The sequence below is a fragment of the Scaptodrosophila lebanonensis genome, unplaced genomic scaffold (assembly GCF_003285725.1).
Source record: "Scaptodrosophila lebanonensis strain 11010-0011.00,11010-0021.00 unplaced genomic scaffold, SlebRS2 tig00000001-arrow-pilon, whole genome shotgun sequence".
Classification (NCBI taxonomy): domain Eukaryota; kingdom Metazoa; phylum Arthropoda; class Insecta; order Diptera; family Drosophilidae; genus Scaptodrosophila; species Scaptodrosophila lebanonensis.
The window spans coordinates 3,339,615-3,355,101 of NW_022060529.1; the positions used below are offsets into that span (position 1 = coordinate 3,339,615).

At 38.5% G+C, this 15,487-nt stretch overlaps 2 protein-coding genes across 3 annotated transcripts in view; one reads left to right on the forward strand and one right to left on the reverse strand.

The window, feature by feature from the left end:
* LOC115622184 (SH3 and multiple ankyrin repeat domains protein 1) overlaps positions 1-15,487 on the forward strand; it is an 87,440-nt gene that overhangs the window by 46,539 nt on the left and 25,414 nt on the right. The gene's annotated exons all lie outside the window — the stretch shown is intronic.
* On the reverse strand, positions 4-1,378 carry LOC115622032. 2 transcript variants are annotated; one of them, XM_030515928.1, is made up of 5 exons: positions 911-1,005; positions 526-852; positions 374-468; positions 181-316; positions 4-120 (listed from the first exon to the last, which is right to left on the reverse strand). In XM_030515928.1, the coding sequence occupies exons 2-5, from the start codon at positions 647-649 to the stop codon at positions 62-64; spliced, it is 414 nt and encodes a 137-aa protein (XP_030371788.1). In that variant the 5' UTR covers positions 650-852; positions 911-1,005; the 3' UTR covers positions 4-61. The 2 variants fall into 2 exon arrangements, with proteins under 2 accessions (XP_030371788.1, XP_030371851.1); XM_030515991.1 differs by lacking the exons at positions 4-120; positions 181-316; positions 374-468 and adding exons at positions 1,107-1,213; positions 1,280-1,378 and having other exon boundaries at positions 681-852; positions 911-1,043.

Here is a 15,487-nt window from a genome sequence, read left to right on the forward strand (position 1 = left end):
TGTTCAGTTAAAAACACAAAACTTTTTCTCCAGTACATTTTATTGGGATTATCAGGGTTTATCATTCTCTCATTTGCGTGTAGAAGGAGTGCACTATTAATAAACAGTATAGGAGAATTACTGAAACGGAGATGGTGTGAGAATTAATTTAAAAGCAGTTATCGGGTGTGTTGCACTCACATATGATTCCAAACTGGGCGCCCAGTATACCCGTTCGTGCATGTGCGCTGAATATGTCAAGGACACAAAATATGACATACAGGATAAATATAAGCAGAAATACGACTAGCCATGTAAGTACTGGACACTTTTTGTACTGAAAAATAACAAAATTGACATCTTTAAAAATGTTAAGGTAGAGCGTGTAGCTTACTCTGTAGGCCCCATACATCATGAGCAAGGACGAAAGTATACCATTGGCGTTTATCAGCCCCTGCATAATCTTAACCCAACGTGCTTTCTTGGAATCTGTCAATGGCATTTTGTATAATTTATTGAATACGAAGGGATACAGCAGTCTCTTACATATAAAAATGCTGTGCTCGCCATGAACGGTAATCTCGACAAAGTAGAACGCTATGATTGTTGCGGCAATCGTTAGGCAGCCCGATCGCAAGGAAAAGCAAAAGCAACAATGTTCGAAAAACATATTTTTTGTACAAATTACGATTTCGCCCGACTTACACTAAATAAAAAATATATTTGTTCAGAATTTTGACACTTGAGAGACAATCTTGAAATTTTCTGTCAACAATTATTAAGCATTCGGAATAAGTACGCTCCTTTATAATCAGTAGTCGAACAGTTCCACAAGATACGAGAAAATTACCAACCACATGTAGATATAGATTACTGCGAATACACGAAATCAATGAAATCGAACAAATCCTTTTCAAAACTGCCTCCTTACTCATAAACAACAAGCCCATCATTATTAAATAGGCGGGTCCATTGCGCAACACGGCCATCATATTGATAATGATCTGCATCACGATGTGGATGGAACTGCAAACCAGCCATGGTAGCACGAAGAAGGGTATCTCCTGCAAACAAATCTATTGAGAGACAGATTCAGGTAGAAATTAGAGACACACGCCGAATCTTACTATAATGGCTGCAAAAAGTAGCACTACTGAGGAGAGTAATCCGATTACCGACCCAATACATATCCTGATTTGTACCTTTGTGGTCAGATAAGGATTTAGTATCTGTGCTGTAGCGTTAGCGTTTGTGATCAATGAATCAATGAATTCTCACGCATATGCTTGGCCGGACTTACTTGGCATTTTATTGAACAAGAACATTGTTACAATTGCTACACTGATGCCATAAAGTAAGGCACTGATCACGGCTATTATTATAGCACCACTGCGCAAGCTAATGCAAAAGCTACAGCTATGAAGCATTTCAAAATCGTAAATTAATTTTATTTTCGTTTGTTTTCGGAACCAAAATTTTAAAAAGGTGACATGTAAATTTGTTTGTGTTTTGTTGTGTGTTTGGAGTCTAAAGTAATGGTTTTTATTGTTAGACCCTTTTGATGTGTAACCATGGCCAAACCATGGCCACGACCAAGCAATATCGACTGATTTAGCTGCTATTTATGAATTTTAATTTTTACTTCAGAAACATAGGCTCTAGACGTAGAAGAAAATTATGCAAAAAGCTATAATTCCAAGTTCAATTTAAATAACACTCAGAAGAAGAAGCTAACAAAATATCAGTAATATCTAGTGACGGAGTTTTTTTTGCCATTCGGCCAGTTCGTACGCCCTACAATCTGGATGAGCAGTTCCATTTTCGAAACGTTACAAATCATACTGATTGAAAATTCCTCTAGCTCTTTCGTTCTTTTCCATGTGTTCTGGGATAATTCAGAAACTCACTAAGGTTTAAAGAAAATAAAGAATATACGAAATTGCTGAAGTAATAAAAAGTATCAAAGTATCATCTTCTGTTAAAGCACCAGCTTCTAAATAGAGTCGAAAGTGCTAACTTTGCTAACTTCCTCCTCTTTTGAAGTCGGTTAAAAAGAGTTCCGTTTCGAAATTATTCATTTCCTTGAAACCATGCTTGATTTGAGGGATACAAATTGTACTTCATTTGAATTTCATACCATTCGCTTAATTAGTTATTTGTGCTAGCCCTTGCTGGATCTTTCATACTAGCCATATATAAATTGCAGTTCAAGTGCGTCTGAAGCTCATCATTGGATTTATTTGTGTGTATGTTTGTACATTATATGTGGTTGCAGTGGTTGAAGCAGCCGCCAAACCGCACAGCCACAAAGCACATAAACTGCAGCAAATACATTCTGTATAAATCGTTGCTTGAGCGGTTAAGCTAAATGAAATAAATTATTTAATACGAGTACTTTGCGCTCAACCCACAGAGCCGCATTTTTTGCATTTCAATTGCAATTTGCGCTTAATGAATTGCTTTCTTTTCTGTCATGGTGAACTCCTCCGCACGTTTGCCGGAGGCATACTTTCATTTCAAATCAAAACTTCATGCAACTGCCACGTGCTTCGTGGCAACGCCTTAAAACTACTTCGGTACAGTCAACCAGTCGGCCTGCAACGCAAAAAAAAAAGTTCAATGCAGAGGAACTTCAAGAGCAGAACAGAGCGAACGAAAACGTGATGATCAAACAAAAAGATATTGGCAGTTGAATTAAAATCTTGTCCGGCGCCAAATTGAAAAACTAAACCCGTTCGCCTATTTGGAGTGCAACAAAGGGTTGCCGCACAGGCCGGTTTCAGGATGCATGTTGCTGATTGTCGGTTGACAGTTTCAAATTCGTATTTTGTTTGTAGTGTGGCTTTGGCTGTGGCCCTGCCACCTGACGTCTCTGTGTCCCTTTTGTGTACACCCACTCTGGATACAAAGGAACAAAAACGAGCAATCAATTCGCGTCCATTGTACAATTTAATAACAATTTGTTAAGCTAATTGTTGCCAAAACATTGTCAAATAACAAAAGCTCTTTTTTTGTCTATTCGGGGCCCCACCCATTTATATATCAACGACCAGAATTGCAAAAAAAAACAACAAACAACCGATAAATGCGAATACAAGCTGAATTACAACGACCTCCGGCTAATTGCATATTCGGTCAACAACAACAAATGACAACGTCGCCGGCGGCTGCAGTTTGCCAGACTTTTGTTGTTATTGTCAATGTTGTTGTAAAGTGTCAAGTTCGGTGAATTATGTTGTAGAGCGACTGGTGGGAACCAAGTATTGGTCGCCGTAAATAGCATGTGTATGACACACGTGAGTCCCGCGTGAGTTAATACCTTCAAATGAATCACGTGAGTCTATCGTATCGATTAGTTTCTTTTCTAAGTAGCCTGCTTGATCTTGTGATTCATTTGATTAGCAGGAATTTAAATCACACTTGCCCACCATTTATACACATATGTTTCAATCATTTATATATGTTATAATATTCGACTGAATCATTTACGCTAAATCATTTTTATACAACGTGGCATCAGAATAAAAGAAAAGTAGCAAAAATTGCATGAAGCTAACAAAAAATGTGAGTCATACTTGTAATACAATTCTACAGTTGAGAATTAGGGTTATTATAACCGGGAAATAAAATATTTTACTTTAAAAAACCCATACTTATAGGTAATTTCTGTTTTGAGTTTGTTAAAAAAATGTTCTCCTTGATAATGCCGATAAATATGTATTTCCAACGTACGTAAGAAGATACAACCGTACTACCTAAGCAGGCATTAAATCTAACAGAATTACAATAATACAAGTAGCTGATAATTCCTACTAGAGCGGAATTTTCATCTTCATTTGCGAATTAAAATACCATGTTCGGCTTTAAAGAAACCAAACTTTTTGCATTAAACAACTAATCTGATACTACCTGTATCAGGATAAATTGATAGCTTAGCTCGTTAAGAAGCGGTATCCCACAATGTGGATTTGTTCGACAGTGTTCTAATCACCCCGCAATCATCATCAAAAGAGTTCTTAGAAAATGTAATAATTGTTCAACCCACGACAGATCTGAAATAAAGAATAACACCAAGAATTACCTTTTCTTATGCGTGGACAGATCGTGGAAGATTCTGAGATTTGATTCTAGAGGGAAATATTCATTGCAAAGGAACGCTGAATTGTTTTAGTTTTGCTGAAAAAATTGTGATTTATAGTGTGGAATTGGAATCCGATCAATAATATTGCAAACACTATCTTTGTATCGGGTGGCAGACAACATAAGAATTCTGCTGCGCTCATACGACCATTTTTACGACGCCAGTTTTTACTGTAATAAATTTGTCATAAAATGGACGGTATTTATCCGATATTCACCTCTTTCAGAGCAAAGAATATCTGAGTAAAATACAGCTGCAGAAAATGTGAATATGAACATATGAACAATTTATAAATAAAAACAGACAAGGAATAAATAATTGTGTTATCAATGGAAAGTTGAATTGAAATTTAAAACAATACTCAAATCAGATGAAGCCATACGTGCATCTATTAAAATGATTGATATAAAACTGCTCTATATACAATATAGGTATTTATATGTACTATATATCATTTCAATTCCTATCCAAGCATATCTTATCAAGAACTTTCCCTAAACCTCACACCATTTATTTATGATACAAGTGGTCATAAAACATGGGCTATGCTATCATCGTACAAATATGTGCCCCGCTATTTACAAGTTTTGCTTGTGTGTGCTTTATTTTTGAATGGAACCTAACAATCCAGCACGCACTATTTTCACATTCTACATATAATGCTCCAATAGAAAATACTTTCGCTCTACAAGTATATAGACTCCGGTGGCCACTTGTTATTTATCGGTCACTGCTATCAGCGCTCTCTCAAGTGTGCGAGTACTTGAAGAGGCGTGGATGTCGACGTTGTCTTTGCATTATCACTGTGATGAGTTGAGCTCCGATCTGGTGTCTTGAATTGTGCGTAACTATGTAAGTTCACTCGCTTGTTTGCCACAGATTGGTTTCTGGGGTATTTTATTTCAAAAGCACAAGTGCCGCACAATGTGAAGGTCAGCTAGCAAGGCAAATAGCAAATGTTTACGCGCGCATAGCAAATACCTGTATTCCCCCTCCCGACTTCCCCCTAAAAACGAACTCAACATATTCTAAGAGCAATTAAAGTTCACACCATCAATCAAACAGTCAGTCAGTCTGTCATTCTCGGTTTCTGCTTCAATTCCAATTTCAATGCCCGAATCGCTCTACATCTTGGCGTCAAGTTGCTGAGCGCATGCGCCGCGTGTGGGCCGCTCTGCTCGCTTAATACGAGTAGAACAGCTTCCGCCGCTGCCGCTAATCAAATTAATCGCTTGGCAGTGAGCGACTTTTTGGGTAGGCGGCTCAAACGGACACATAGCTCTTACGGGTTCCTAAGTTGTTTTGCTTGTAATGCCCAAGCCGAGCAGCTTAGTAGCTGGCGTATCAGTTATGGGCCGAAAGCTGGATCTTAGTTGACTCAAACAAAACATTGAGTTAATGTGGCAAAGTGAAAACCTTTGCCACTTGTGCGCCGAATTTGTTCAAATCGCCTGCACGCGCTGCAAATGGTGGCGTGTTTCGACGTAATTGATTCACTTCTTAAGCTCTTAAGCACATTCGCCAGTTAGGTGGCAACAGCAAAAGGGAAAGACGGATAAATAGTTGAAAAGAAAATAAAATGTGCACCACTACGCCCTACAAATCACGATTACGATAATTACAGACAGTGCACACCGAATTCAGATCAGGGAAAGGGCGATGCGAAAATATGTCTGTCCTAATATTCGAACAAACTTGTTTGAGAGAAGCAAAAAGGTAATAAATAGACTGATCTAAATTGTAAGCCCAGTTGATAAGTCTGTTATCCATAGATTATTGACTCTGAACGTCTTATAACTATTTTCAAGCTACAGTTAAACATCTTCTTTTTTATTACCAAGCTGAAATTTTTCGCTTTCTATTACACTAATAATGAAACATAATAGTAACAATATACAAGTGTATGGTATAATATGAAAATTTCTTTTGTTTTTATAAATCTATTGCTAACAAATAAAAGTATAAAATATATATATTGGTATTCAGATAATTTGTTAGGACTAAAGTAGCGGTTGTCCTAAAAAAGTACTGTGGGCCACCTGTTTTCTATCTAGAAATTATTTGTGCCCCTTTTTAGTTTGGTTACAATTAAAAAGTAATACTATACTCGTATACTTTCGAAAGTTATTTTTACAAAAATCTTCTCGCCTATTACGTAAGGCGTTTTGTATTTCCGCTTTATCGTTGTGCCCTAAATTTGTTCGTATTTGACATAAAAACAGTAAAAAGTAAACAAAAATTAACTAGTATATCTTTTCATCAGTATAAAAATACTGTCGACCCTACAATATACAAATGGAAAATTATGTAATCGATACAATAAATACAAGTACATACCTAAAAGAATGCAGAAAAGATCCTAATTTACAGAACAGATTTACGAAATTGAAACACGTGATGACCTACTTCTTAAATAATAGAGAAAACAAATTGCAATATTTTCAAAAGTCTATTTAATTTATTTATTCGCCCTTCTTCCAACATAAAATAGTCTTGTACGACAAAGCGCCACAAACTAAACTTCAGTTTCCTGGCGCCTCAATTACAAATGACAGCATTAGTAGCTTCTCGTATTGTTGGAGTCTCATTTTATCGCCCAACTTTAATCAATTTCAATGTTTGCCATTTTAAATTAGCTCGTAAATCTGTTGCTGTAATTGCCTTGGCACATAGTCTCATAAATTATGCCCGAAAAGTGGCTTAGAAATTGTCATGCAATTAACTGAACAAATGTCTACTGTACACCCAACTACACACATACATACTCGTATATAGTATAAGTACAATACATACTTTCAAAGATTTCATATCTTGTGTCAGCGTAGGGAAGTAATATCTGTGTACTATAATGTGTGTGTGTGTGTGTGTGTGGCTGCTCCACCACTTGAAAATGCGAAAATGTAGACATTTGCATGCCCCAAACCCAATCCCAAACCTAAACCCAAACCCAAGCTCCAGCCTGAGTCTGAGTCTGAACCGAAAAACACAGGCCCGGGCTGGGAGCCCTAGACGGTCGTTAGATTTAATGACGTAGCATAGTTTGCGCACGCACGACATCATTTCAAAGCTCATTCCGCCCAAGACTTAAAGCTTATGAATGGAGGGTGGCAGGCATAAGTGGCACAGAGACCCAGTTGAGATTTCACATGACTACAACTTTCATTTGTGCGAGTATGGCTGTACGCCTGCCTCTATATGCCTACACAGAGCAGCTCTATTGAACCGTTAATTTGTATGTCAACTCAACTTGACACTTGTACAAGTTTCTGCGAACGATGCTGCCTAAGTTGCTGTTATCCTCGTCTACTTCTCCGCTTCCCCATTTCGCAATTGTTGTTAAAATGTCCTTTCTGTGCGCTTCTTTCCGGTTGTTTTTGTCTCCTCTAATAAAATACATCAAGTTTACTTACATCGTGGGATAGAGATGCCGCAAAACAAGACACAACACAGAGCATACAAGTAGTTGTACTGAGTTGCACAGATTTGTAAAGGCTGGCGGATTTCAGATTCCCTTCACAGAGCATTGTATGTATATATTTCTGTTTCGGCACATTCGACATATTTTAAAACGGTTTTATGATAATACTATATTGGCATTTTAAGTCAAAAAGTATGCAATTTTCATTCTGTTTCAAACGCTGTAAAGCGGTATGTTTTGTATATTTTTACACATCTGTCATGACTTGTTTAAATCCATCAATATTTATATTTGTTTTAAGCAAACATATTAAACATTCTTCGCAAAATTTGACAACCATATGCGAACAAAATAACAATTCATTTAAAGTCATCAGAAAGCGCACAAAAAATGCGTGCATGTCGAACAAACATTCATGAATGTAAATGAACGAGTTGAATTGCAAAAGGCAATAACTTAAACCTCACTGCCGTCCGGGACATTTGTAAAAATGTGCCAAATATACAACACACATAAGTACATACTATATACGCATATAAAGCATCGAGGCTACAGGCATGTGGCATGGCAACAACATTTAAAAAATAAACAAACAAACCAACAAGGTGTTTTCCTTTTTTTTTAATGTTAATTAAAATGTTTTGCTTTCCTCCTCTTTACGTACCTTTTGTTTTTGTTGATGTTAAATTCTTCTTGCTGCTGGCACATTACGTTTAATTAAATACAAAACTTGTAATGACGTTTACACGCAACGAAACCAACACACAAAAACAACTACAATAACAACAACGACAACAACAATGAAAACATACAACAACTTTGACATGTCCTGCGGCTGCGTTGGAAAACAACATCAACAACAACAACAAACATCTCTCGCGAAACGCACATAACGTTTTAAAATGCGCAATTAACAACAACAACAACAACATTGGTAAAACAACAACCAACTGATATGGCAACATAATTATTTTCCTATGCTCCGCCATTTGGACTCTGCCACTGCCATAAATGATGGATAATGCTACTTAATGCAAAATTTCCGTTCCGCAAATAAATAACGAGCAAACAAAAAACTGGAAAAATGAAAATAATAATTATATTTAAACCGTATCGTTGACATTAATGGTCTTTAATTGCTATACTCGTATGCTGCTTGGACGATGACACAATCCGATGCACTTTAATTATGACAATAATCAATGCAGGTCGCCTTTTGGTTTAAGGTTGGTTAATACGCTTAATATTTACCCACAAATATTTAGTTGTTGTAATTTAAGTTTAATTTTAATTTACATGCTTACACAATCCCTCTCAATCGCTCTGTCACTCCGTTCATGAAGTGCTGCAACACCTACGTAAATATTTACCATAATTTATTTAATTTTTTCTCCTTTCCTGCTGCCTGCCAACAAAATGTGTCAAGTACAGCAAACAGCTACAGATTTATGCGGGCTCCAGCCAAGAGCTGGACACCCACCTGCCTGAGTGCAGACTCCTGACTCCAATGGCCAACAATAGGCAGCAGCACGGCATGCATTGCTGCAGCTCCTCCTAGCCCCCTTCCCCCACCCCTTCCTCCAGTATTCCTTTGCTTGGACCGTGCACGTAATTCAATTAAAATGCAAAAAGGTTTTTCCTTGCTGCAGGCTGGCGGGTCCAGCCAACAAATGGAGCCACCAAATGGAGCGACTGTACGAGTATGTAAGTGTCGATGGAGCGCGTGCCACAAGCACTGCCACAGCACTCTCGCGAACGTTGCCAGTCGCATTCGATAGTTGGGAGTTTTAGTGGCACGCTTTGATAAGCCGCGCTTTATCAGCGCTTTATGCAAAAATTTCAACGCAAAATTATTCAAATGCATGACATGTGCACAACTTCTCATGGGAAAATGTTATCTGCCTCAGCTGCCAACACATTTCACAAACCAAAAACTTTTTCTGCATGAGTGTTCCCAAAAAATTCACCAAATTTTGTTAGCCACAACATTTTTTATGCACATAGTTGTATGTATGTTCATATGTGTGTGAAATTGGAAGCGGTCTTATGATTTCTATTATTTTTATTTTCCTGATAGTTAGTTGCAGCTTGTGGTAAACTCTCTGGTATACTCGTATACTTGTATGTGTGTACGTGTTAGTTTTCATAATACATTTGCTGCCAAGTTTTACGGGCATAGCAGATAAAGCTTCGCTTTGTCCGGTTGTGGGCTAGCTTGTTAATTGCTTTTGAATAATAAACGACATTTGTGAATTTTTGAAAGAGACCACGACATAGTATTTATGAGTATTTTCTTGTCTAATATTGTTTCTTAATATTGTTGTCTTTTTTGTTGTGGCCAAACATTTTGTATTAATATTATTTAGAAGACTTGTCTTTTCACTGTCAGTGGTGATCCATTTTCCAAGCCTAAGATACTAAATTATCCCATAATACATCTGGTCTCCGTCTATTAACATAGACATGTTCTAATGTTTTCTCTCCAAGCAGAAATATTCTTCTTCTTTTTTTTCAAACTAATGTATCTAAATCATAGTATAAAGTTCCATTCCAATTTAAAAAGTAGTCAACAGTCAATCGGTTTTCAATTGAGCAATTATTTAGTGAATACATATATATAACATTAGAGCCAACCGCCCTATACAAGCGTCACAAGGTGACCTTGACTGTGAAAATTTTATACAATTGTTAGCCATTTATAATGAAATTGCATGAAGCAAAAGCGCCGCTGTAATTTGTGTTAACAAAAACACGACAAAAGCATCAGCATCAGCAGCAACAACAACAACAACAACAACCACAACGTCAATCAAAAAGACCAAGCGTCACATGTTAAGCAAACAAAGAGGGCCACAAAAGAGTGTGCGAGGAGGGGGGAGAATGGGTAGAGGCGGTGAGACGTGTACTAACAATAGTTACAGTTACCACAATGACAAATAATTGCCGTCAGTTTGGGTTCACAGCAAATTTTCCGCGCTTAAGCAATGCTTGTCAAACTGGAGCCATGCGCGTTTAAAACCGCGCGCGACTTTAGTTTGCCTTCGCCATTCAAAGCAGTCTCTGTGTACTCATTTGTGTGTGTGAGTATGTGTGTTAGCTGCGGGCTTTAATTGAGCGTCACAAGTTCAATTGCACAACACATCGAACCGACACATCCCCTCCTGCTCCCTTATCCAACTCCTCATTTCACGTTGGTTGCCTGCTGCCCTCAAACTAAATTTTTAATGGCACTTTTTTTTGCACACATTTTTTTTCATTTAAATTTTTGTCGGTGGGTTTGGGTTGATTTTCAATTTCCGACGCCGACGCCAACGCCAACGCCAACGTCGATGCCACCCGAACTGTAGTGAAATGTTTTGTTATAACTTTTATTGTGTTGGTGCGGGCGGGCATTTTAAAACAAGAACATCAACGAACAGCTTCCGGTGCACATGTAAACGTCTGTGTGTGGATTATTTTCATTAGTTTGCGTCAATTTGTTTTAAAATTGATATAAGTTGTGATGCCAGCACTCATTGAGGTTAATGGTTAGTGCCCAGAGGAGCGGACGGGCGGGCGGCTTAGCACTGAGCACATAATATTTGATTACAGATATCATTAGAATTTACTAAGCATACACGCACCATGTCCATAAATTGGTGTAAATGCAGTACAGCAGGCTGCTGTATGGGTATTTATGGGTAGTTCTAAATTAGTTCTAAATACTCGTACCTTAAAATAAATATATTCTGATGAAACTACTGCTGAATCAATTAGCACTAACCAATTTGAACTTTTTTCTTTTTTTTACAGGTAAGATTCACGCAAGACAGAACTGAACAATAAATGCTTCTCTACTAATTGCATCTGATTGAGTGAGTACGAAGTGGTCACTTGTTCAGGGAACTAAACCACACTCTACTTCTTTGGATTAAAGTCAAATCAAAGAGCGCTATCGTGTTCTTTATTGAGTGGCCGGCTGTCTCCATCTCTGATCGCAAGTGTCAAAAGGAGTGGGCTCCAGCACACTCAGCGAACAGCTTTGGCAATGGACTACACTGTCTGGCTGTGACTATGCATATGCATAACTGTACACGAGCAGGAAGACCGCCCATAGAGAGTGCCACAAGTTTCAAGTGCTGCACGCGATGCCACTGCACAGTGAGGCATTTTGATTGTTTTTGGGATTGCTTTGCAGAATTAATTGCAAGTAGCAGGGCAGCGCTGTGTGAGCTCCACCTCCCCTGAGAGTATACCTCCAATTCCCTATCTGTCTACGAGTATCTTTGGCGAGTATTCTGTTTCTTTCCTAAAACGATTTTTTACAACATTGAAGATTTAAAATTTTCCAAACTCGCTCTTCTTAAATATAGTATGTCTATAAATTTGGATATAGTAGTATTGACAATGAGACAAAGCAAATCTATTTGTCGTTAATTATTAACACACAATATGTTAATTACTCCAGAAAATCTTCACTGCGAGGAGAATTATTAGCTAGTCTGACAATCTATACATATATTCTGAAAAAACAAAATCAATTTTTGGAAACGTGTTCAAAATTAAGTGTTTATTGTATGTAGAAAGTGTTTTGTGGATTGTAGGCTTCAGAAATCATTATTTGTGAAGCACTGAGCACGATTGTAAATAGGTATGCTTAAATATCAAACATTGACCAGCCTCTGCAGAAAACATAAAGTATTGAAAAAGAGGTCCCTCCATTAATAAGGCAATATAGAAAACACAGTCCACAAGTTTTCACAAATGTTTTACACTTTAATCATTTAAGCAAAATTGATTACTACATTTTGTTACCTGTTCCATATCATTGGGTTGAGGGAAGGGATTTTCTTCTTTTTGGAAGAGTGTTTCTTTGCTAAGATGAGTAACTTTTAGACCTGTCCTTGGGTTGGTTCGTCCGACCAGAGCTGTTTCGTTATGTGAAATTTCCTGATTCAGAGCATTATATCTTTTTATATAGCAACAAATGAATAGCCTTTTCTCAATATACAGCCAAGTTTTGATCACACTGTGCGTTTTTCCGAATTCTTTTGAATTCGTAGTGTGCGTGTATGGGTTTTCTCCTATGTGTGCGTGAGTGCAATCCTTGCCCCTTCGGATTTTAAGTGCTGCAGCAGCCACTTGAGCTATTTAAGCGCTGTGCCGAAGCACCAAGTGACACGATGTGTTGATGTTGTTGTTGTTGTTGTTAGCGTTTTTCTGTTGTTTTTCTTGCCGTTTTTGTTGTTGCCTTGTTGCGGTTCTTAATGCCGCAGTTCTTTGCGAAGGAAATATGCCAGCTATTTTCGTGGGCGTGGCAGGCCCTTGTTGTGGTTGGTGCATTATTTGTGCCTGTGTGTGTGTGTGTGTGTGTGTGTGTGTGTGTGTGTGTGTGTGCTAAAGAAAACTTTGACGCCAGAAAAGCCCGCGAGGCATGCAACACAGCACCGCACAGCACAGCACAGCACAGCAAAGAGGGGCAGATGGCGATGTACGCTCGAGTTCATTGCTTGCAAAATTGAGTTTGGGAGAAATATTTGCAGCAAGCGCAAACAGAAAAATGCAGCAGCTACAACATTGCAGGCGCCTGCAAGCTATACTATACAAGCTAAAGATATTTAGATACAATTTTCAACTTGTGGTGCGCATTTGCCTCGTCTCCTTCTATTTGGAGCTCCAAGTGGATGCTGGCTTTCTTTTTGACTGCGGCCGTAAAGGCAACATTTTTCTTACCTTCGGTTGGCATCGTGCATCGGCGCATGCTACAATTTTCATTTTGCACTCCATTTTCTATTGGCATGCGGCATTTTTTGCGCAATTTTTCTAGCTCATTTGCCCAGCAGACTCCACGGCACAAATGTCCTTCAGCACAAGCTGAGCGACTCTTATCTGCCAAAGCTGCCGGCCGCACTTTGCCAAATTAAAACGCGCCTGCTGCTTGATGTGGTGGTAGCGGTGGCTCTATGCTTAAAGGGGGAGGGGAGGAGTGCGGTGGCAGGCGCTAAGGCGAAAAACCCGTTTACATTGCTGATATCGCACACGTGTGCGATGGCAGGCAGCAAGTTAGCCAAGAAACCAAGCAGGCTGGCAGTCAGGCAGACAGGCGGCAGGCGGCAGGCTCGCAAAAAAATCAAATTGCCATCTTAAGCTCGCCAGGCAATTTGGCAATGCTGCAACCGAAAGCAGCAGCAACAACAACAACAACAACAAAGGCAGACCATTTGATTTGGCCACTTGGGCGTTTGCTGGCATAATTCGCGAACAACGTTTGCAAGTGTCGCGCAGCCTGTCGCCTTCTCTTGGGGGTCCGAAAAACCCCCCACTCCCACCAGCACCACCAGCACCACCGCACCACCACCACCTCCTCCAACAACGTCGATGCAATTTACGAGCTGTGATATTTCGTGCATTTGCTTTTTGCTTTATGACCAATTGAAATGCCTTTCGTTGTTGCTACTGCTTTTATACAAGTAGAGCCCCAAAACACTTGGCAGCTGTGGCAGCGATGCCTGTCGATAACAAGCAACAACAATAACAACAGCAGCATTGTGCGGCATTTGATGCTTGCCACATTTGCCACACGCATGCCGATTGTAAGCCATGATAATATTTCAGTTACCCCATTACATACGAGCTTTAACACAAACACTTCGAAGTTGAATTCAGATTACCTTTCTGATTTCTAATTGTCTTGGAGAACAGCCTATTTTGAGGTCAATTGGTAGCTGAAGAATCTCCAGTAAAGAATGATCAATATAAACTGGTCTCCTGTTAGGTATATGCTTGCGAAATCCTGATGTATGGAACTTATATATATATACTTAGTGTACGACAAACTGAATCTTATTGATAATTCTACCTTTATTGGTATTTGACAACGTTTAATTAGTTGTCTGATGTTCATTTTGAATGTAGGGCTTGATCTAGTCAACTAACAATGCCAGATACAATGCCAGATATTTAACCAGTAATTTTTAAATTGGTAATTTGTTTTAGAAGGGTTAAAATATTATACTACGCTTGTGCTAAGAATGTAGCAAGTAGTCCATGTTCTAAACCAGCATGATGAGACAAATCGATCCAGATACATATATCCCTTCGTGTATCTGTCTGTCTGTCTGTCTGTCTGTCTGGATAAATGCCTGGGTATCACAAACGGCTGAATCAGATTATTCAAACTGGGTATATTCCCAGTCCTGAGGATAATGTGGAAACAGTAACTCCCGAGAATCGAGCCATTAAACAATAGTTTTCGAATTGTTGTCACAAAAATGGACTTCATTAAATAAAACCCCACCAACAAATAACAAACCCAAAACTATAAACAGCGTAATAATCTGTTGTATAAATGATCGATGATCTTTTTGACTTACATCGCTGCTTGCTACGCTTTGACGAGCGAAGAGTTGTTTTTCAAAGCTTTAAGATTAATCTAAACCATCAACAGTATTTTTGTACAGCTTAAGCTAAATCTGTCTAATTAAATTATTGTCCTCAATATAGATTAACACATTTTTTTCCGCTCTCCCAAATGCTGATTTTTAAAAAAGCGAAGAATAAATAAACGACATAAGATATTTTTCTTAAAATTTGGTTTATCTGTAACTACTCAGAACCCGCATTCCAAAGTAAATACACCCTGTGAGAAGGCAGAACAAACTAGTCATGCTTATCATTTCTAGAGCAGGCCGAACGAATTATGTGCAACGAAATAAAAAAAATTAGTAAGAAGTAGGCGAAATTTGTGTTATTGTTGCTGTTCTTCGAAGTACGCTGCACAGTTTGATTTAATGGTGAAACGTCCCAACTGCCTCCTCCTTCCTACCAGCGCACGTTCGTTTGTCAAATATGGCTGCGGTCAGTTTTCTAACTGCATCAGGCCAACAACAGTAAGAGTAGCTGCAACAGCAACAGCAACAACAACAACAAAATAGCAAGAAAACACTGAATACAGCAGTAAGAACAACTTG